Source organism: Gobius niger (genome assembly GCF_951799975.1).
Source record: "Gobius niger genome assembly, chromosome: 9".
Taxonomy (NCBI): domain Eukaryota; kingdom Metazoa; phylum Chordata; class Actinopteri; order Gobiiformes; family Gobiidae; genus Gobius; species Gobius niger.
Window position 1 is genome coordinate 15,734,558 of NC_136860.1, and position 24,740 is coordinate 15,759,297.

The window sequence follows — 24,740 nt, forward strand, 5'->3', positions numbered from 1 at the left end:
TTAGCTTAGGATTTATTAAGGTAAACACGTTACTTAGTACTGCTTTAATTTAGTAGATGCAGGTTAGCAGTAGTAGTGGTGGTGGTGGTGGTTGTTGTAGTTGTAGGCAGGGGTTCCCATACTTTTTAGGCCTCAACGCCGAAATTACCATGCAAAAATCCAGGACCCCCACTGCAAAAAACGAACAAACGAACAAACAATTAATAATATAGATGACAATGACATCAAGCAATAAACACGCAAAAGCTAATTCGGCCATATTTATCTCTACATTATCACATTAGCGCACTAGCTCTATTTTATTTTGAAGTCGGTCCACCGGAAGTGCGCGCTCGCGTCACTGTCGCTTGACACGTGTTAATTACAGTTTGTAGCACGGTGACTTCCTCCTCAGATCCCTGGATCCTCGCCTTCGCCGCACCGACGCCTTCAGTGTGAGTTGAGAGAGAAGCCAGACAGAAGCAGAGCTAAAGGTGTGCAGAAGCAGCGGCGGCAGCAGCAGCAACATGTATCTTCACACTATCTTCCATCTGTGGACGAAAACCGTATGATTTTTTTTACTTTTATCCACTGCGTAAACGCCAGGGAGACGATGTTGGCGTCAGACAGACTCGGCTTTTTGGAGTTTGGAAAACAAATCGGGTCCTGTGGGTGATTTTTTTCCCCCTTCTTCTTCTTCTTTTTTCGGGAGATGGCACTATAGTTCGACCTGCGCTGGTTGTTGAATCTCCATAAAGCACTTTCAAGACTCATTTACAAGGTAAGTTGGTGGAAAATGTTGGAACCGATCTATAGATAACGCGGAGTAGCCTATGTGTGGTGGTGGTGGTGGGGTATGGGCACATTTTTGAAGACGTGGTTAGAAGTTTGCTGATTTGTTGGAAACATATCTCCGACGTGAATTCTATGGTGTTTTTGGCAACATAAAACCTTTCAACCTCAATGCGCACAAATATCTGCTTGCGTTTTCGGATTATTTCACTGTTGTTACAAGATTGACACCAAAATATTGCGCATGAGCCTTTGGGGTGTATCTCTGGGTCGTAATTCCAGTGTCGCCATCACATTAAACCTCGAGCGTGTGACTTTGTAGGAAGAATTCTCATGCAAATTGTCTTTTTTGGGTAGAGGGTCGTTCTTGCAGACCGTGCGTCTAGCGTCGCCCCATGCCGCGCGCACTTTAACATTACAATTGCCAGCCTTGCACTTCTTGAATGGGGGTGAGGCCAGAGAGGAGAGGGGAGTTTGCACTACAGGTTTGGACACAGTGGAAGACGCACACCATCCAGAATGCACGTCTTGAGCAATATGTAAACAATCTTTGTTGACGTCTCTGGCCCAGGTGTGTGGCATCATCAAGTCAGGCATGAAGTGAGGAGATTCCAGAGGCAATCAGTTGTGAAAAGAGGGGAGGGAAAAGAGTAAAGGAAGAAAGACAGCCAGGGAGGCAGCTGATGAAAGGGTGCAAACTTCATTTACAGAGGTGTAAATGCTCGCGGAAAACCATCAGAGATAATTGTGTCGATTAAAAAGACGTGTGAATGGGCACGTCTCGCGCTCAGTGTGTTCTTTCTTCGAATCAACTCGCACATTGTTCCAAACGCCGGCTCCCCCTGAAATTACATTCCCACATACTAATCAGGCTTTTGCTTCACTTCGCAACAACTTGGGGGCTATATATTGCAGAGAGTCTGTAGTAACCTGGAAAATGTAGTGCAAATGAGCTGTGGCTTTTCATGATGTGCCACATGGTGATTATATGGAGAATCTTAGTCTACCCTTTTAGTTAGTTTAGTGCTTTTGGTAAATGGTCTAGTCTCAACTTATATAGTGCTTTTCCACCTACATTAGTCACTCAAAGCACTTTACAGCACGGATCCACTCAGCTGTTGTGGCAGACACTGGAGGCAAGGTGGCTGAAGTGTCTTGCCCAAGGACACAATGCCAGTGTGCACCGTCAGGAGGCGGGATTCGAGCCCCTAACCTTCCTATCACGAGACAACCCGCTTTTTACTTTATTTTTTAGATTTTAACTGTCTTATAATGATGTTCCTGTGTGAGACACCCGAGTTTACAGTCAATGTTCTGAGCCTTCAGTCCCGTGTCCCCTATGAATTTAAAGGAACGCTCTGTAACATTTTGGACTATACTGTTGACATCAGTGCAAAACATGCTCCTAATGACCAGCTCAACACACAGAAAATGCTTTTACTGCAGTGCGTGATCAAAGAATCGACCTGGATGAGGACCTAACCTGTTTCAATCTCAAACTCTGCTGACTTTAGTCACATCTCCATGGAGACGAGCTGGAGACTTACCCACTCCCGGTAAAGTTAAATTCATGTCTTAGGAGAGCTGAGCCGCTCACAGCAAAGGCAAAAGTTTGTTTGTACATTTATGAGGTGTTTTCCAATGATGAAAATATCTAAAATAAATGCTTGTATTTCAGTCAGATTTATTGGGTAAAATTCTATGCGTTGTGGCTTTAAGCATCGCAGGGTTCCTTCAATTGGCAGCGAGTCAAATTTAAAAGTAATATATTTTTAATGCCACTAATGCAAAAATTCCTGGCATATTTCATTTTGTAAGAGTTGTATGCATTCAATCAAATGGAGGAGTGAGGAGAAATTTAGATGTTCAAAACTAAATTGGTCCTTGAGCAAAAGCTAGTGAGATTTCAGTCAGAACTGCCGCAGAATTTGCTTTCGACCATTGCGACCACCAGTTTTTGTGTTTTTGACAAATGTATGTTCTACAAAGAGTTTAGCAACGTCATTGTTTTGTGTTCTGTCTCGAAGGGAAATTTATATTTTCCTCAGAAATGTATATTTGTTGTCAATTTGAATCCGATTTAATGCTCTCTGATTACTTATAAGGCCTTGATTTTGTTAGTTGTCACATACTTCATTCAATGCTTTATATTGCCCCGCGGAAACCCTTGATTTGTCCCACTTTTACGCCAGCTCTGTCCCAGGTGTCCCGCTTTTTCACCAGTTCCGTGCCTAAAGCAGTATTTTTCACTTGAAACTTAATGACTTTTTACCATGTGTGCGTCAAAACTCAAAGTTTCCATAGCAACTGAACCAATTATACAAGTCTTTCACCTTAACGCTGATTGGTCCATTTGATTGACATGACAATATACTTTTACACACTGTTTTACCGCTCACCGTGGTGGGAAAATTCACATTATGGCTCCCCGGACAAGTTCCCAGTGTTTTTAGTGGAAAATGTGGTCACTCTTTGTCTAAAACCTTCTTCCTGGAATAGTATTTTGTGTAATCCTGTTCACTTTTGGTCATATCTTCTACTGAAGCTCTTCAATCTGTTTTTCCTGGATTTTGTTGATCATAGAAAAAAAACAACTGTCTGTCCTCAAGATTTTTAAAGGCACTAATGCATAGTTCAAGGACTGTGCCGTTCGGGCTCAATTAAGTAATTCTTATTCTGATCAATGGACCTGTTCTGCGCTCGAAGTGTATTCATCACTGTGTCATGGATTCGCGAAAATACTGATGGATGAAAGTGCAAGTTTGTCCTTTCTCGCTGCTGCGTGCAGGCGGCGCTCCAGGCTACTTCCAAGTCCTATACAGTCCAGTCATCATTTTGAAAACATAAATATCAATGCTGAGGCACCCAAAAGAATGTTTGTAAGCCTCAGTTACGCATTCGTCCACTTTATCAGCTACAAAAATCTAAGTGCACATGAATTGTAAAGCAATCAAATCGTGATCTAGGAAATAGTTTTGTTTCACCAGATTGATATGGCCATGTATGTCATGTGGTGTGTGATCTTTGTGGAAGTATTGTTTATGTTCCATGGCCGACCAGTCACTGCTTCCTGGCTTGTGACTTCTTGGCTTTCACTGGCTCTCATACGGGAGTCCCTGATAGTGGTCAGATAAGAGGTCGTCAGGCAGTCTGTCTGTGGGCTCCGCTGGTCTTGAGGGGGGGTCTTGAAGACTTGCATCCTGCTATTGTAGTTAGTTGCCTTATCTGCTACAAACAATATCAATAGCGTTCAAAATAGTGGGTCGGCAAGTTTGATTTTTGGAACGTTAGACATGCAAGTTTCACAGTGTGTGGGAGTTACTTTTTTTCTCATGGAATATTAGACATAAAATATCGCCGTTGAAAGAGGTTTAGCTGCAATGATTGTCCCATTTATAACCAAGGGGCATTTATGGCTTGAAAGTCACAGGCGCAAACAGCCACCACAATTGATTATTATTATTATGCGTCTAGACACTAAGTAACAATTGGCATGATGACTCAGATGGATAGTGAAAAGACTAGGTTGTGGCTGAGGGTGCAAGGCAGCAGAGGCTGACACAAGAACATTTTTCATACTTTGTGTTTATAATATACTTTGGTGTGTACAACAGTAACATTGGAATGACCAGATGCATTGTTTTAAGCAATAAGCCTTGTCCAATCATCTGCACTTTTCTTTTCTTCATGAGCTTGTCATGTGTTTTTAAGTTGATATTTAAACTGATAGAGGAATTGCATGCATTTCAGAACATGTTTCTAGAGGTTTAGTGGTTGGTCTTTGGTCATATTTAAGTCTCAATCATAATTTTAAAATGTAAATAAGCAGCCTGATTAACGTCTATATTACATGGGGTAAATATGTCTCTTAAAAGTTTGTCATTGGACTTATTCAACTTTCTCTATTACGTCAGCGGCTGCTGCTTCAGACACCGCTGATGACCATAAAGTGTATAATTTTCCCACAGACGTCTGGGCATTTCAGAACGCGCGAGGTTAGGAGCGCGAGAAGAGGGACGGGGGGTAAGCCTGTGATAGCGATCATTTCTCAGTGCACAGTAATTTGGCTGTCACAAGCAGCTGGTAGTTTGTGTTGGAACAATATGGAGGGAAAAAGGGTAACGCAAGCTAGCCCAAAACCCTAAGCTAGAGTAGTTAAGGGGGTTGGGATGTGTATGCATATATGTGTGTGTGGAATCAGGTTACACTGTCTGTCATCAACAAGAGGGCTGCAGTTATGGGACCAAGATAGACTGCTTCAAGTCTGAGCAAGAGTCTGAGGGATCATGGCCTGTCTTCGTAGGTGGCTCTGGGGTTGGAAGAAAAGAAAAGGGCAGGGAGCTTTGTGGAGATACTGTTTGTTTACAAATGCGGTTGGTGGACTGATCCCAGCCTGGGAAAAGAGGCAGGACGTGGCTTGAAGTTGGAAACACAAACGTTATGGGAATTGGAGAGGATACCACTCCCCTGGCTTTGTTGCTAATTTGACTAGTGGGTACCTGTAGCACTAAAGGTACTATACAAACATACAATAGCAATTTGCTAGAAGGCACAATGGAAATCAGCTGGGGCACCACCTAATCCCGCACTTCATGATGACACTATTTATTAGATTTTGTATATATCGTATTTTCCGGGCTATAAGTCGCACCGCCAAAAAAAATGCAAAATGAAGAAGAAAAAAACATAAGAAGTCGCTCTGGAGTATAAGTCGCACAAATACCTGGGCATGGAGGCGTAACTGCATCGTTGACAAGCCTCTTCCGGCATCACGTTGTTCGAGCTCTCATTTGCGAACTCGTTCCTCTCGCTGTGGCCATGTAGGTTTTAGCCCGCGATTAGCTCTTTTTGTTTTCTTTATTGCAGTAAAAGTAACCTCCACTTTTCGCCAATCCCTCACAAGTTTCTCGCTCACTCGAAACTTTCTTTCTGCTGCTCGATGACTATTTTTTAAGTCTTCAGTGGTACAGGAGCAGCAGATACTGGTACACAAGCCTAGAGCGCCCTTTCGCAGCTGTCAGTGGGAAAATTGCAAACATGTGAAATTATATATTTTGATATATAAGTCACAGCCCCAGCAAAACTATGAAAAAAGTGTGACGTACTGTGTAGTCCTGAAAATACGGTAGGTAGTTACCATAACCTTTTAAGAAGATGTACTCTTGGCTATAACCAATGTTCACGCTTTGCTACCCTCTAAAACTGTAGGTGATCACTTGCCATCTGTACCATTTCACCCAAATAAGTCATTCTACACATCCAATTTTCATATTTTAATCTAATGTGGATGTTAACTTGATGTTGTAGCAGAGGATGTCTAGTACTATCATGCCTATAGTCTTTTCTAGCTACAGTATCAGCTCGGTACAATGCTGTCCAATGTCCATGTGCGAGTGTCGGCAGCCATCTTAAGTCGAGAAAGTTTTGCCTGAAGTAGGACTGCAAACCCCACAGCTTTTGACCATGTGTGAGCCTTTTATAAAGTTTGACTGGCGACAGATCTGGCTTCAGAGGATGCAGCAAGCAACACAAAAACACAGCATGTGGCTTGAATTTGCCTCTGTCTATGCTTCAGTCCACCATTCTTCTTCTTTTTTTTTGAAGGATCCCTCTGTCTGTTCTGTTATTTTTAGTGCAAAAAGGGAAGAAAAAAAAAATCTTTGAGCCTTTTAATAATCATCTGCTGTGTGTCGCCCAAGTGTATCAGGAGGAGAAAAGCTGTCTGGGACTGGCGGGCACTGCAGTCTCAGCAGGACACGAGGAAGTCGGAGAAAGAAAAACGCCGAGAGATAAAACAGCAAGAAGACACTGAATTTAGTCTTGCTTTAAGTGTTTGCTGTTTGTCTTCATTATATCGATTTCCTCTATTCTGTGTGTCCAATTGTGGAGACTGCGAGGAGACGAGACATAAGGCATAGATCCGCAGCGTCTCCCTCCCCGCGCTAACCCCAGACTGCACTGGAGACAGTCTGCAATACACATTTTATGAGCCCTTGACTCGCCTCGGTGCTCTTGTCTTATCGCTCAGCTGTTAGAGGGGAAAAGTTAAAGCTCTGTTTCAGTCTCTGATCTCATTCCCAAAACCAAATCTTGGGCTCTGTTTTGACTGGGAACGTAAAATAACCTGTCTTTCATCGTGTGGGATGTGCGATTGTGAAAGGGGAGTTTGTTATGATGGTGGTTTTAGCCAAGCGCTGGCAAAAGATGAACTGCAGGGTTTGAGGAAAGCAAAGGTTTTGCTTATGGCTTTTTGACTTGAGCTAGCTGTATCTGTGCTTTCTTGCTAAAGCTAAACATGGCAGGTGAAATTAGAAGGTTTTTAGTTTGTAAAAACAAATTTGTACAATGGTATTACCTGGAAATTGTATGCAGTCAGCTTGCCTTGTGGCTATAATATCTTTTTCTTCTAATTCTGTATAAAAATGGGCAAATGTGTGCCTTGAGGGTTGCACACTATATTGCAAACAATATCGTATCTGCGTATGCAATATCCGTTTATTATAGCCACATTATTCCGTAACATTTTTAAAGTCTTCATCTGACTGAGATCGACACATTTTTTTGCAAACTCAGCCAAAAACAAACGATGCATGAACTTATGTAAATGTGAAAAAGTTCAGTCTTCATTTGAGTCTTGTTTTGGTCCTGATGCTGTGTTATTTGTTTTGTCTTGTTTTGACACAATTTGCTGAGAAACTAGTTACTTACTATTTGTGTTAACTAGAATGGAACATATCGTGAAATGGTTTCGTGTCATTGCACAGCTGTATTGCATATCGCAAGTTACTTCAATATCGTTCAACCTAGTATCTTGTTATATTAGTATTCAATTTGTTCATCTGACTCTAGCTAAATCTACAATGTGTATTATATGTAGTATAATGCAATGTTTTTTGCATAGTGCTTATCTTGTTTGCGTGATTTGACTTAACCGGCTACATTTACATTTACAAACGTATCTGTTTTACAAGATGTACTGTTGAATGTTTTTGTTAATTTTCCTGACTTTCTTCTGCCGGGCTATTTGTGTATTTGACTTATGCTAAAATTATCTTGTAGAAATTGTAGAAATGTGGTTTAAGCAAAAGTTTGCTTGCTAACGCTAAACTTTTCTGAAAATAACATTGTATAAATTTCAGATTTTAGTTTACCTTTTGAATAGATAATAATCTTTGTATACCTTTTTAAATTTGCACAAGAACCTTTGTTTCTCCTGCTAAACGTTGAAGTACTCTCAATTCTCGAGAGCAAATTTTACAAGCTTTCAAAGGCTGAAATTAGACACATCAAAAACAGTTGTTAAAACATTCTTCAAAACTTTTACTGTTTGCCCCTGGTCTTAGAAGTCCCCAAGCAGTCAGGAACCTTGTGATTATAAACTCATCCGTAAGAGGCGACCGCCCGCGTCAGTCATGCTAAACAGACCCCGGCTTATGAGTCCATTGTTTTTCAAGGTGAGATGTTTGCACAGTCATTACCATCACTTTGGGGAATGGTCACACAGGAAAGGCTCGCTCCCAGGCTATAAGCACCGGTGACCAGTTTCGAAGGTGTGAACTTGGCTATGAAGTTTTTTATGTCACTCTAAAGCTTTTATTGTTAGACTTTCCGCCATTGCCCAAGTGCTTTGAAGTTCCAAGCGCTAAATAAGCTTTAGATTGGGTATCTTTTAAATGCTCATGTCTTGTCGGAGATACTGAACTTGTGAATAAAAGGCAATGGATTTTAGTTTTAAAATCTTTAAATATCAGTAAAGTAAAATGAATTAGTGAGATGTGTCATCATAGTCGCAGCCAAAACGTTTTCACAAGTCTTGTAATAATGATAATAAAAGATACTATAGGAAACTTGGCTGTGTTGTAACCACAAAAAGGGGTTATGCACCGAGCCCATTTCAAAATTAAAAACGCTGCCTCTCTTCTAATGGTCTGGGCCAAGAAAAGCACCAAAACACTCAATAAATATGTCCAGAGCACTCTGTGTCTGCACACTCTGTTCCCTGCTCTCTTTTCTCTACAAGGGGGAACATCTTGGAAAGTTGTACAAATCTAGGTGTCCTTTGGAGAAAAGTGGGCTGCCCTTAGGAAAGTGAACTTTGTGGGACAGTGTTGTATTTGTGCATTCCACTTTTGGGCAAACATTGTTCAACACTATAAAGACGGTGTTTGAGTTGGCCGCGTCCAATGTTTTGATGGCTCTGTTAAAATGAATGTCAAATCGCTATGGCGACCATTGCGTAGGACACTTGTCAAACATTGTCGTCAGAAGACAGTAAAACTATCCAACTTCTGTCTCATGAGAATTCAGGCCACAATAAAGGGACACAATGAGAGATCACTCAGGCTCCATGGGAAAGAAAATGGAGGTCTTTGTGTAAGATTATTTTTGTCACGTGTTTTAGACACAGGGGGGTGGCTCTGGGCATAGGTGAACCGGGCGGATGCTGTCTTAAATTGCCTGGCATTATGTACTCGCACAACATTACCGACATTCAGAAATATCGTTGGAATGGAAAGTGATGGAGACTTAGCGTGTTTTGTAGGAATTGTAGATTTCGTAGGTCCTTTGACTCGTCCACGTAGCTGTGTAAAAAAACATCAAATATACGGAAGGCCCTTGGACATTTTGGGTCAAAACCTACAGTGTGTCCTAGAGCTACAAATCAGTGATCAGATATTGTTTAGTCGGCAATTTCGCTCGCAACATGAAAGGAGTTTCAAACCTTAGCTATTGATGGGTTGGAGTATTCGATGGATAATTAACCATTTAGCTTATAGATTATTATTAGGAGATTATTCTTGTTTGTGATACAGTTACATGTATTTGTTGACATTCTGTGAAGCATCAGTCATCAACCTTTCTATATTGCATTATAATCGTTCGTAATAAAATTAAAGGGCGTGACATGCAAAATCAACTTTCTTTGAGCTTTTACCATTGATATTAAATCATCACCATGTCAAAAACTTTACCTTTTTTGACCATTCAATTACTTCACACCTCAGTTGTATCAAATTTATAATTGCATCGAATATAACCTGGAGAACTGTTCGATTTCATTTGTGTTTGTTCTGCCCTCAAAGCTCCCGGGCCGAAATGAGGTCTCTGCACGCCATTGCTTTAAGTTATACTACAAAAACAGACTAATAAAGTAGTTGTAAAAGCCATTCATTTTCTGAAATGTAAATGGATTCCCTTTAATCTCATACCTCTGTGGATCTGTGCACAGCCAGGTTGCTGTATCCATGGAGCGATGCCCAGCTATGCACTGGCCCACTACAGTGAGCGCTGAATGAAGAATTAAACATAAGCAAGGGGGTGGCATTTGCATTTGATTACTTAGCCCCGCGCAGTGAATAGGGGCAGCTGCCGCGATAGTGCCCCGAGAGGAGGGTCCTGGCCCGAGCTGACGGGGCACTCCGGATTCCAGCGGCTCTTCCCGGGGACCCGCTGAAGTTCGCCTTTCATCTCGTGCTTGATGAGGCTCTCGGACAGGCAAGTGTGTTCGCAAAGGTTAATGAGCTTTTCTTTCCAGTCAGCAAACCAAGTGTATGCAACTAGATATCAAGGAGTATAGGTCAGCCGGCATCTCGCTGTTATTTCAGGCTAGGTCGCGGCGCTGTCATGGGTAAATTTCAATTCGGGAGCCAGCGGGGTGCCCGAGCTATTTTGACTACGCATCTTGCTTGGGTATAAGTTTACCCTGGGACATGAAAAATCATACATATATATTCCGGTAATGGGGTGCTTGTTTGTTACTAGCATTTTCAATGTGTTAATGCACCAGCGTGATTGCCTCTCCTCATGTTGTGAATCCTAGAAGACAGCTTGACGGCTGGCCTGCTCATGTTTAGCGAGGGATTTTGTCTGAATATTTGACATAATCCGCCACAATATCAGCCCTGACATCTGTTGATGCAGCTGCCCTTACGACTCGCAGATTTTGGAAATGTGGCGGTCAAGCGTTTTTGCCTTGAGGGCGCCGCCTCAGATCAATATTGTGTTTTTGAGGGAAATGCTGGTCTGTTCTTCCTCGGTGTTGTGTAATTTGGTGCTGACTGCTACTTACGTCAAGGAATCAATCAATACTTTGATGCTTCTTGTTCACGATTTCATTTCGCAGAGCAACATTAATTTGTTTTCAAAGAATGTGAGCACAGTCTGATATATAATGTATTTTTGCCCCAATCAGTCAAGATTATTTCTGCTCTAATGGAAGCGCAAACAAAAAGAAATGGGTTGTTGTTTTATTTTGTTCCAATTTATTGTTCAGTACGTTTATTTTTAAAATGTGAGGCCCCATGATTTCTATTAATGGGAAACACTGAATTAAAGGAAAAGGCCACCGTTTTTCCATACTGAGATATGTTCTTACCTGAGCTTAGACGAGGTGATACGTACATAATCACTCCGTTTGGAGCTATAGGAATATATTGGGAGAGGCCAAATGCTAGCAACATCTTTGGTCTTTTTGCGTGACTGAGGGCACAAAGTTCTTCCATACTGTGATATGTTCTTACCTGAGCTTAGACGAGTTGATACGTACCTGTCTGGTGTTTGTGCGTGCCCGTGGAAGAGCGTGGTAGCTTCCAACTTCACCCCCGTTTGGAGCTATAGGAATACATCGGGAGAAGCCAAATGCTAACAACATCTTTGTGCGTGCCCTCAGTCATGCAAAACGACCAAAGACCAGACAGGTACGTATCAACTCGTCTAAGCTGAGGTAAGAACATATATCAGTATGGAAAAACGATGGCCTGTTCCTTTTAAACATGTGTTCTCTTCTCACCTTTAACTTTGCCCACAGTCCAACACATCTATACTCAAGAACTCTTTTAAAGCAATAACTTCTTACACTTTTTACATAACAGACCATTCTAAGCCCAATCTGACGCGGCCTAATTTTGAATTCTAACCGCCTGTCTGTGGACTCATCTTGTGCCGGACTCCATCTGAACCCACACGTTTTGCTGATAAAGTGTGCAAGGGCCCGGAGCCAAGCGATGACTGGTCCACAGGCCTCCCACTGCATGACGGGGCTCATCAACTCTGCTGAGTTAGTTCAGTTGAATCGCTTCAACGAAGAATCCAATGCAAGACTTCGGTGGGCTCCCTTCAGTCTTGATGGATGAGATGATTCTTATGTCATAATAAGCTTTTGATCTGATTGGTCGGCGCGCACTAAGATTTTGATTAGGTGAGGTACCAGTGGCCAAACTCATCTGAAACCAGCAGACATATTGCACAACCATCGTTTCTAGTTTACTTTTTATTGCCTCTACCCTCCTCTATTGACCTTGGGTTTCAGGATTTCTCTTTTGTTTTTTGAGGCGCTCGTTTAGACCCGTTTATTCTGTTTGCCCCGTTTATCATGAGTTTACCATGAGTTTTTTGCACCATTTTGTGTTGGCTCGTATACCCCCGTTAACCCACTCTTGTTCTTTTTGCCTGTCTCCGTTTTAGTCATTCAGAGTGTTACATTGCACTGTAGGCAGAGGAGGCTTTTGAGTCCGGGGTGAATGTGCAAAGCTGCGGTGTGAATATGAATGTAGGCTGCAGCAGGAGAGGACGGCGCTGGCCCGCAGGTTTTGCCGCACACCCACACGCACCTCACAGTCCAACCATCTGCACCGGCCCGATGGCGCTCGGGCACTTTGGACCGGGTCGAGGTCAGGGGCTCCGAACAACACTATAGGGAGTTTTGATCATTAGAAAAATATGATTGTTGGAAATGTGGTTATGTTTTAAGATTTGACAAATGTATTACAATGTACAATGATTCGCTTTATAAAGTGAGGTTGTCGTTACATTTTGTACTATATTTTTTGTAAAGTTTAGACATAATATGCATGGGTTTCAGTCATCACTCTTTCCTGTTATGTATGACATTGTTTTTACTTTTGACAACTCAAATGACATTATCACACGATTATTATTTATTTGCCGCCGTCTTAACCCCCACCCTCCACCTCACACATGCAAATTTTCACTGGATGTTACACAGCTCCCCTAGGAGTGTCAGGAAGGCCTCATTTCAATTCTCTAAATCTCTAGTTCCAACAAGTCTATCACATTTCATTCATATTTCATAAAGAGGGTAGAGCGGGTCGTCTTTTGATCGTTGCTGTGTCCTTGGGCAAGACACTTCACCCACCTCCCCTCCAGTGTCTGCCTACACTGGTGTGTGAATGAGCGTGTGAATGGGTTCCTTGATGTAAAGCGCTTTAGGTGCCTAAAGCAGGTAGAAAGGCGCTATATAAATGTGACCATTTATAAAAATAAAAAAAAAATAAAAAAAAAAAAAGTATGGCGCCCTAGGTTGCCTATGCACATGGCCGGCCCTGAACACACCAAGAAAAATCAGTTCAAACTGATTAAAAATCCATATTTAAACCAGGGTTAGGCAAGTTTGAGTGAAGGATATTTGCTGGAGAGCCAGATTTGGCCCCTGAGCTTGACATTGCTCACCTATACCTTTAATTAAAACTCCAGCATTTCCTATGTGCTTCATGTTTGACAACTTTTGAAGGAACAGCGGTAGACAGGAAGACCCACAGCAGCTCTTTTACTGCTGCTTAGTTAAGGTGTGGAATAAATGAAGCTCTAAACTTTAAAGGGGGCCTATTATGCAAAATCGACTTTTTCAAGCTTTACATCATGTTATTAAGTCATTCCCTCATTAAAACCATGCCTGAAGTGTTGCCTTGGCACATTCACGTATTTTCGAGTAATCTGTAGAAACTCTGATGGCGGCCATTTTAGGGATAAAACGCCTGATTCCTTCAGGAAACGCCCTCGACCTCCAGGATACGCCTCCGACCTTTCGTCACCAGCCGAGTAACCAACCACTGCTCCTCAGCAGAACCCCCTCCCCGCAGTGTCTAGCCCTAAGATGTAAACAGAGTCATCATGGAGGATTAGCTTCATGTGTTGTGAACCGGAGCCACAGCAGACTTTTACAAAGACACACATCAGTGTTTCTGTTACCGAAACACCCAGGATTAAAACCGGTGACAAGAACACTTATTTCAGTGTCTGGTTCTGCGCTGAGCCTTGATGATGCACAGAGCCTCCGGAGAAAGCTAATGCTAAGCTAAACCTCGAGTCATCACGTGGAAACGAGAAATATGCACAAATGAAGTCAATAAAACCACCACACACATAAAGAACCGTTTAACAATGATCACACACGGAGCCAGGCTTGTTGATTTGGAAGTTTATTGCTCACATTTCATCTACAATGGGTCATAGCCGAGTGGTTTTCTCCCGGAGCTAACAAGCTAGCCGCGACAAGCTAACGGGAAAATTCACTGAAAACAAGCATATTATGCATTGAAAACGTCACTAAAACAGGCAGCTGCTTGAAGCAGCCTTTATGATGATCACACACTGAGCCGGGCTTGTTGATTTCGTAGTTTATTGCTCACATTTCATCTACAGTGAGTCGTAGCCGAGTGGTTTTCTCCCGGAGCTAACAAGCTAGCCGCGATAAGCTAACGGGAACATTCACTGAATACAAGCAGCATATTATGCCTTGAAAACGTCACTAAAACAGGCAACTGCTTGAAGCAGCCTTTATGATGATCCCACACGGAGCCGGGCTTGTTGATTTCGTAGTTTATTGCTCACATTTCATCTACAGTGAGTCGTAGCCGAGTGGTTTCTCCCGGAGCTAAGGCACTATTAGCCGCGACAAGCTAACAACCTTCACCTTCACAACATTCATTGAAAACAGGCAGCATATTATGCACAAATAACGTCAATAAAGCCGGCAACTACTCGAAGCAGCGTTTACGATGATCACACAATGAGCCTGGCTTTACACATTTGTGGTTTATTACAGACTTTTCATCAACAATGAGCTGTAGTCGATTATAACAAGCTAACGGGTAACCTCGAAAAACCATTGTCCACCTGCACAGATAATGTCCGTCTTTGAATCGTATGGGCTCCTGCAGATCCTGGTGTCGTCCATGGGGGTATAGTTAGAGATCCATAGGGCATGGCAGATGCAAAGAGAAGCCTCCAAACAGCAGTTATTTTTCAGGCAAGAGCCCCTTCCAAGCGTCCGGTGTGGAAGGTTCGTTTCCAAATAATATCCTGTGTGGCCATTGTTCACAAAGTGATAAACAGTAGGTCCTTTCCAACAATAAAAATTAAAATGCACCGATCGTAGTTTCAATACTGTTGAGACGAGCGCAGTGTTGTTGTGATGCCACAGACAGCGTGTGGAGGGGGCGTGTCGGAAAGGGTCAGAGGTTCTTAAAGAGACAGGGGCCTATTTCAAGTCATTTGCTAACGCCATTTTGAAAGAGCAATTTTATACAAGGCAGTTCTTCTAATTTACTGCATTGACAGACCAACAGAAGGTTTCGTCATCATTGTAGTGTGCTATAGACTGGTGCTATGTGGCTGAAAAAAGCATAATACCCCCTCTTTAAGATTTTGAATAAAGATGTGCTGGGAGTGGGAGTCTCTATCTGTTAAAGCAGTGGCTCAATCCATATCGAACTAACTTTGCCTGAACCATCACCAGAGTGCGCATAACATTACATAACATAATTGGCGATACATTGTCCAGTCCGTGTCGTCTCCCCCTCCAGTTTGCCGCAGTTTTTCCCCCTCACTGGCCGTCGGTCCGTGCCATGGTAACAGTGCCAGGCTGCCAGCTCAGACACAGATTCCACCTCCCGTCTGCCTCCCTGCCAGCGTGATGACTCAGCAACCTCCTCCACCCTCCTCGCTCCTCTTCCTCCCTCCTCACCCTCGCCCATACTCCGCCACTGCGCTCATCAGACAAAGTAGTGTTTTGTCACCCTCTCCTTCCCCCTGACCTGAATGCGAAAACAGACCAAAATAATAATAATGATGCGCCCGACTCGGCTAATACGATTTGTTTTGCTCTCGAGAGCTTATTTCAACACTGGCTTTTTGAAATGGCACAGCAGTAAATTGGGTTTAATGCAGGGCTGAGTAATCTGAGTTTTGCAGCTTCTGATGAATGAGGTAAAAGTTAATGCTGTTATGAAATGTGTTGCTAAGAATCAGACAGACGCATAATGGAATACACTATTACAGAAAGTACACTGGTTTGCCCCTAGATTGGAGAGTTATTTGGATCAGTGAATTTAGAATATTTATGTAGCCCGCTTTGGAAATACTTAAAAGTAAATTATGAATTGGGTGTAGTTAACTTAAAGCCACACTGCTGATCAATGCTATCTTACAAGTTCAGCTTAAACTGCCGTAAAACTCAAAACATAAAAAAGGCTTGTAATATCAAGTTTAAACTTGTTCTTAATGAACAGCCAGACACCAACAATGCTATCTTTTGCTATGGGTTATGTGATATCGAGCCTCACAACAGTTTACACCTGGATGCCTGCGTTAAAGCAAAGTGGTAACATGTCCATGGAAACAAGCTTGTGATGTCCCGCTCCTAACAATGATACTAGTCAGGTATGCGGAGTAGTTGTGCCCCCCCCCCCCCAAAAAAATAAATAAAAATAAAAATGAAAATAAACCCCCATAAAGAAGTTTGTATTTTGGTGTGTTAATAGTGTGTAATATTATGCATTAATAATAATATATAATAATATAATAATATGGCATTAAAGTAACTTTTCTTAAGTTACAATCACTGTCCAAAGTGCTCAAATCTTAGTACTAATCTTCAAATTGCCTGTAAAAGGAAATGCAGGTCAGACTGTCTAGCATACTGTATATCTATATGATAATCTATCAAATGTCCTCCAGTTTGTCATTCATATTAAGTGGCACATTTTATTTACTGTAATCATCTCCGGCTGCTAATCACTTTAAACCCTCCTCAGTCTCTCCTCCGGGCAGTGCTTATCGGGATGGCCCTTTGGAGTGGGATCACTGGGAAGAAAAAAAAAAAACATGGCGTTGCCGCAAAGTTGGAGCTAGTGCTGATATGAGATCACTTTCAAGTGTCTCCAGCAGCACACAGCAGGGGTCACCCTCACGCACTCCACTCCCCGGGCCAAGTCTGTCTGTCCCAGCTAGTCCTCTCAAGTCCTCAAGTACACCGCCAATGGCTTTGTTGCGGAGGGTACAGTACAGCGAGACAGATTCTTAAAAAGATGCATGAATACTTTATGAGCAGTGGTCTATTGTGCGGCTATGTAGCTCAATTATAACCGTCGAGGGAACGATGGCTTTAAAGTGCACTTAAAAGCACAACTTCCCGTTTTTATTTTCTTGTCCCCATCCTAACCCCCAATACACTTAAACATGAAAAGTCCCCCTCTTTCTCAGTTTTAGATAGCACAGTTAGGGCTTTTGCCTTTGACTATCCAAGGCTTCAAACTTTGTTGGTCAAGTCACTATACGTTCTCCTTACTACCATGGTCTTTCTCAGTGTAGTCTTGCTCCTTCATCCTGTTCATATTAGGGGCTCTTGTGTTGGCAATTGAGGTTATTCGTGTGATGTCATAACATAGCAACAGCATGGTTGTTAGCATCACAGCAGCCGCAGAAAATTGAATATTGTAACATGAAACTATTTTTTAAGACAAAAAACAGTTTGTCATTGCTGAACTTGACTTACTGAACTTGATACCCACTAAGATCTGCAGGAAACGTAATAGATGGAGTGGATCTGTCATTACCTCCTAAAGATAAAGATAAACAACATAGAACAACATTGTCTGGATTAATAGATTCTAATTCTTGTCTGGGTTTGCAAACAAAACGGAAGATCCACACTAACAGACCATCCATCACTTCTTCAGTCCCTCCCCAGAGTTGGGTGCATCACTAAAACATGTATACCAGGTTTCAAGGATGAAAGGCTTGGGACGTCAATGTCTTCTGTGTGGCCCAACGCTGCCCCCAAAAATGTCACCCAATGCTCCCCTGTCAGACATTTTAGATGTTTTCACCTCCAGCCAAAAAAACCCTAAGGCATTTAGTCCATGATTGAGATACCTACTTAGTCTTTGGATTACGACAATTCATCCTGGAAACTATGATACATGGAACTTCAGTGGGAAAGCTCAATCACTCTTGAAAAGTTTACAAAAGTTTTTTTTTGTGTGTGTGTGTGTGTGTGTGCTCTGGTTCCCTCACTTTTCAGGCAGCTGCCATCTACCATCCCTGAACAGTTAGTGACATCACACTTGATCTGGTTTAGACCTTCTTTGAGTCAGGATTTAGTTCTATTTTAGAACTAGTATTGTCTTATTATTGGCTTTTTATAGAAGTGATCTTGATTTGGTGGTATATTTTCTTAAGTGGTACATGGCGACGTGTTAACAAACAGCAACCTCCCTCTCTCTTGGTACAGCTGCGTTTTTTTGCCGTTTTTTTTTTTTCTCCGACCTGCATTTGTGGTGTCAGTGTTCAACTCTGTTTTACTGGATGCTTTTGTACATCTTTGCCGTGTTTCTGTGGAGGTTTTTTGTTTTTTACTGCAGAGAGTCCATATTGGTCCTGAAGAAAGCAACTTTTTAAAAGTAAACAAACCGCTAACTTATGAGCTAGAGACATTTGAGACCCACAAATTTCTGAAGAGGCGCCAAGAGCCCCCCCATACCTGCAGCACAGTGAGGTGTCACAAGAGGTGCTACAGGAAACAAAAAAGGGACAAACAAGGAGGCTAGGCCACACATGCCTTCTATTCCTACTAGTGTTCTGGCTGATGGATGTTCTCCGTAGAATAAAACAGATTAACTGCTATGATCTTCCCAGAAGATGGTGAACAACTAGTGTGCAGCAGAGGGAGGAAGAGGGAGGTGGAGCTGACCAGTTCAGTGCACCACGCTCTGAAACAGGGGCAAACCCAGGAGGTGGTGCACCATTTCAGAATATCAGAGGAGCACTGAAGGCAGTCAGCCAGGTTTCCGCCGTGTGCTACGGTTTCCCCTACCCCCAAAACCACGCTGGTCAGGTTGGACCTTGGCTCAGTCGCAGCAGCTCAGGACTAACACCTGAACACAATTTAGTTGTATACTTACTTACTTACTTGGTGCCAAATGTTTGAGAAACACTGTCTACATGGCTGCAGTGGAGAGGTTTAGTGCCACACATGCACAATGCTCCAAAAACTACCATCATTAATCTCTTGACCATTAGAAGTGGAGAAATTCTGACCAAAAATAACAAGGTAGTAGTTTTTTAGTCATATTTTGTGGGTTATTGGCAGATCACATTATTCCCATCACTGGACATAGGAATAAAAACGAAAGGGGGTTGATAGATGGGTCGAAATGAGAGCGTACCCTTGGCACCGCGTCAACGCCGTACAGACACACGCACGCCTCTCCAAAGGCTGCCAGTGAATTCAATACACCACCACTACACACACGTACACACAAACTGGCATTCACACAGCGCCATGAAGTTGTCTGCTCAGATCGCAATCGCTCCTGCAGATGCCGCTAACCCTTCTCTCTCTCCTCTTTCCCCCTTCACGACGAATCCCTTCTGAGGTTTCCAGTGTCAGGACGAGTTCTGGGTGTGTAGTCAGACACAAAGCTGCGAGACGGCTCGATGTTACCGCGCTGCCTCGGTTCCATGCTAATGTGTGAACTGTGAACGCAAGTGTGGGGTATAGCGTCTATATACTGCCCCTATGTAAGGTAAACACGGTGCATAAACATGGGCAGTTGGGTTAGCGCTGACATGTCGGCGATGCGGGCCCACATGTATATGTATAGACGTTTCACACGATGGATGACTATAGTCTATATGATATGCGGACGGGGTATAATTAGAAGTTTGAAAATGTTTTACACATAGATAGGAATTGGAGTTTAGTCTAAGACAAGCAAAGGGTGGTTTGACGAAAACGAGGCGTAACCAAAGATGAAAACAACAAAAAAGTAGCAAAAAACATGACGAAAAAGTGACAACGCATGGAAACTCAACAAGGAAAAATCTGTGGGTCTTAGCTTTCAAATGAGGTATTAAACTGGCCTGTAGGCTGTAAGAAGCTTTTCGAATTGGGTAGAGCCGAACTGGAGAAAATGTGCTCACTTTCTCTACTTTTAATTCGGGGTTGCTGACAAAAAACCTTGATACTAAATATTTGTTCGCTAGCAATGTTAGCGGTTGCAATTGTCAGAAAAGCCAAAAGCTGCAAGTTTTATCAGGCATTTTCCTGTCCATACAATGACATGCACATATCCCATTGTTTACTGAATCGTCAATAAAAACAAACTGAAACATACTTGACGTTAATATTGCAGTTAGATATGTTGAGCATTGTTTTCTTCTTGAGTATCTCAGTTTGACTCATTTTTGCACGTCAAATAAACTGCATTTTCTGTGCTAAGGCCTAAATAATGTTGTTCAGGGGATGTCATTATTTTTGGGTTGTGCAACATTTAAATTCAGTAGTTATGGCCGCTGATCTTATGCATTTCTTTTTTGTTGTTCGTTTTGGAGACCGCGAGTGGGCGAAGAAATAAGATAATTCCCCTGGCCCACCGCACGGCAGGTCTTTTGGCAGCAAACAAAAACCGAATCATTTACCCACCCGCTAACTGCTGCCATTAAGTGGAGACTCCTGACATCCCCAGCTTAGTTAATTATGGTGAGTTATCGATCTGCCAACTGCGTCTACTTCTGGATACGGCGCTCATTGTTGGCTCTCGGACATGACTGATATATGAGTCAATATGGAGATAACTAAATCAGTCCTCTTCTTGGCCGCCGCGCTCGACTGGCAGACAAGTGTACTGTAGTGTCTTTTTACTCATGTCTTTGTCCCGCGTCTTCCGGACTGGGCAAACGTCCCGGGGTGGCGCGAGAGAGAGGGAGAGCGCGATGCCCTTCTTCTTCTCAGTGTCCCCAGGGCGCTGACACCAGACACTTCCCCGTCCCACTTCCTCCTCCTCATGCTGCCTACCACCAACCACGCTTTTCACGAGGCTGGCTTGGGGATTGTCTTAATTGTGGCAAGCCGTATTTTCATGTTAAATCGGTGGTTTCCATGGGTCCTTGCCAGATAGGTGTTGATGAACTGAATGCTTAACGCGTTGAGACAGCGCACTTGATGCTAATTCTACTTACCTGGGAGGTCTAAGGTAGCCCAACAGGGACATGGGACTTATTAACTTGATGATTCATTAGTTGTCGCTTGAAATCATACCTGGTGCATCCTGTAAGTTTGTTAAACTTCGGTAGCCTGGCTAGACGGTTGATTTATTCCATGCACAGTTAGGTTAGACAGTCTGGTATTTCAAGGCGGGACTGGCGCAGAGTGAACCCATCAGAGAAATAAGTGCATTTTCACTTTCGTCAGTACAATAAAGATGGCTTTTGGCAACTTTTATATCCATGGCAAGAGCAGTCACTTACTCTTCCTCTTTCAAAAACAGAAGCACAGGAGTAAAAGACTTCAAAACCAGCATTTTGAATCTTTTGCTTTAAAGAGCTGCCATGGATGTGCTTTGCTAGAGGGAAATCCAGTCTCTTATGCAGCAGAATCAGACAGTACTCTGTTTTGAATACATAGAGTAAGTCATGCGGCCAGACGGGCTATTCCTTTGGTATTTTGGAATGTCCATTCATGGTGTGTCATGGGTGCTAGCTGCTAATCATTGCCGTGTTTGATATAGCATGTTTGGCTAATTGTAGAGGTTAGTGTCACCCTAAACGGACTTTGGCACTTTTTTGTGTTTTGCCTTGCATTAATCATGAGTTTTTATAGTCTCAAATTACCACCCAAACAGCACCCCATAGCCTCCAATCTAACCCCACTGTGAGGCCTCTCCTGACCCACTGTCCCACTGTCCCCCAGTTGCCCTTTGGCCACGCCTCTTCCCCCCCTTTTTGCCCCCCCCATTTGGGAGCGCCCACTCTTCACCCCTCCACCATTCCCAAAAGCAACACATACACACTCGCCACTCAGCCTCCCGATTATCTCCATGTGCCAGGCCGCTGTTTTGTGCCCTGATTAAAGCAGCAGCATGTGGTCCGTGCGCAAGCGGGCCCGTGCAGACGCCGGCGTTGGGCTAATGCTGTTAACATTACGTGCTTAATCATTTATGTCTGAGGAGACGGGGGCACAATGGCTGGAGAGTGGGTGGGTGGAGGTGTGTTTGTGTGTGTATGGGGGGGGTATTTATCAGTGGCACAGATGCACTGAAGCGTGCACACACATGCTGCCAAGATAACGGCCCCGGTGTTGCTCAGTGTGACACAAAAGGCAGCGCGCTCCGGGATACTGTGCAGAAAAACTAACATGTCATCTTTATAAAATGGCTAGTCTAGAGAGTATTGGCTTTTTGTGTATTCAGTTTGCGATTTAATGTCACTGTGTGTAGTCGGGCGAAACAGCCTAAAGTATTGTATAGCAATAGTGGCCGTATATCTGGTTCGAAAGCCGCAGCTCTGAAGCCAAGTTTAACAAGAACAGGCTAAGAAAGTGGCGTCTGGAAAACCTGACCTGAAGTCAATGTGTGGGCAATGTAGCAAAACGTTTCAAATCACAGTTGTCAGAGTTTAGATTAAGATTGGTATTTTTATCATGATTTATGTGCAGCTAGTAGATTTATATTGCTTTTAAGGGAACTAAAGTCATCTGCTTCTTCTGAGTGTTCACACTTTACTGTGATTGGTTATACCTTTATCTGTCTATCTGTTTATGATGATCTCTACTCCCCCTACTGCCCAAATGTGGTATGGCCCCTGATGGTCTATATCTCCGTATGACGTGCTTGTTTCATATGAGGTGTTAAATGTCGTGGAGTCTCTAAAAGCCAGCGTTTGCGAGCCCACACTCCACGCCGTGCTCCTCTTCCTCCCTCTCTCCTCTTCCTCCCTCTCTCCTCTTCCTCCTCCTCCACCTCGCACGTCTGTCTGCCTCTCTCCACTCTGTGCCAAGCCGCCTGTCCCGGTGACACACACGCGCGGGCATCAACACACCCTCGCGCACACTCCAAAGGCAGCCAATAGGAGAGCACCAGTCTCCCCATTGCTTGCCACTCAACGCCTTGTTGCCAGGACGACAGGCAGGCATGAGACCCTCTTTATCTGAGCATTTTAAAAACTTGATGTTGACTCTTTTATTTTATTTTTTATTTTATTTTTTACAACAAGAACAAGAAAACAATTTGGTCTGTGAAAAAAATATTCTTGAAGCGTTAGAATATCCCCGCCACTAGCCTGGCTGTCTTGTTTCTCGCTGTGCTGTCCCGCAGATGGCTGGTGCAAAATTGAAAGCCTTTGCGTGGGGTTCATCGCATTTATTTTGGCAGTTTTTAGCATTAGCACACCACCATGTATTTGTGGGCTGGGTTTTCTGCACTGCAGCTCTGACCAGTTTCTTCTGTTCTCTGTGCTCTCCTAGGTCTACCATGAAGTCTGGGGCCATGTTTCTTTTGCTTTTGATCCTCCTCATAGTGCCTTGCTGTAGCTCGGAAGGTAAGTGTTAGTTAAAGCGGGCATTCCATAAATAACGGTGTATATACATTTTTAAAGTGTATAACTGCCCCATCAACCCCGCACATTGCAATAGGAATGATCTGCCGTCTAGACTTAAGTACAAAGGTGACTGGTGGCCCATGCGGCTTGTCATCAAGCCTATCAAACTGCATAGAATTCAGAAATCCAAAACTATAGTTAAACAATGATCATTTAAAAAAGTCTGTTCTTCAGGCCTGTTACTTAAAGCAGTACTAAGTAACTTGTTTACCTTTATAAATCCTTTCCGTAGTCCCTCCGGGGGTGATACAAGTGTTAATGGGATGATTGGATGGTCTTTCATCTCCCCCTGGTGTCCCGGGCCAGAAAACCACAATTGCAACTTGACTGCCACCGGACCGGAACAACCAATACACACTAATGGGATCACGAAGAAGAAGCTAACGGGCAAAGCTAACTGAGGGCTAACATCACTTTAAGCCATATTTACAGCCCAAAAAAATAATATTTCCATTGTGTAATTGGATGTACAATATCCCTCTCTCGCCTTTTCCGTCAGTGTAGTATTTACTCTCACTGACAATTAATAAGTAAAAAAAATCGCAACTTGCTACAACACCTGCAGTGGTGCTTATGGCCTCTAGGGGCATGAAGTTGCTTAGTACTGCTTTAAAAATGACAAATGGCATTATGATCTTGGAATATACCTGTGTGTGACCACTGATGGAAAAACCTTGTTGGAGCACATTGATTGAGGTCGTCAGTTGGCCTCATTCTTTGGCCCAAAATGTTGCTGAACCCAGATCTGACCAACTGCACCAACTGCAGCAACTGCAGATCAAGGTGAAGACATTTTAATGATCGGATGGTGTATTTTTGACCAACTAAACATTTTTTTTGTGTGTAATTGTTTTGAATTTGCACAGATTTTAAAATAAATAAATAAATATTTTGTTTTCTTATTTCTTTTCCACAACCAGTCAAAGCTCGTCTGATCCGTTTGCCCGTTATCTTAAAGGAGCCGTATGACGTATGCGCTATGAGTGGTTTAAAATAGACAATATAATCAGCACTTTAACTGGACTGCACTAGCACTAATTCAGACTGAGGATGTTCCCTTGTGTTCTGATATTAGCCACAGCATCAGGCAGCCCAATGCCGCTATTTGGGAACTAAAGCCAACAAAAGTGTAGACATAGAAAACTTTAACTTGTGAAATGTCTAATTATGAATAAATCTGCATTAATTCTGCATTAGAAAATCATTGTATCAAACAAATCATCACCGTCACAGATGGGGAAGGCATACAATAAATAATATTCCATGGCTTTAATTTTCCACCAACATAACTAATTCAAAGTCTTGTAGAAATGAGCAGGATGTGAGTAGGTCATACCCTGTCGCGGGGGGCTAAAATGCTATGATTCAGACCATCCCCCCCTCTCTTCAGTAACCCACATTAAAATAGACCGATCTTCCAGTCCCCACCCATGAGTCATTGCTCCAAATTCACACAATTTGTTTTGGTCTCACCACGCTCCCAGTCTGTCTCCCTTTTCTGAACTGCTGTCTAT

General features: G+C 42.9%; 1 protein-coding gene across 1 annotated transcript in view; it reads left to right on the top strand.

Moving 5' to 3' along the window:
- The first annotated feature begins 381 nt into the window (after positions 1–381).
- The window catches only part of LOC306967738 (activin receptor type-1-like), a 42,685-nt gene continuing 18,326 nt past the window's right edge, over positions 382–24,740 (top strand). Inside the window, exons 1-2 of the mRNA XM_079562898.1 lie at positions 382–760; positions 23,093–23,166. Of these exons, the coding sequence (XP_079419024.1) occupies positions 23,100–23,166 (67 nt within the window). The 5' untranslated portion in view covers positions 382–760; positions 23,093–23,099. The remainder of the gene's footprint in view (positions 761–23,092; positions 23,167–24,740) is intronic.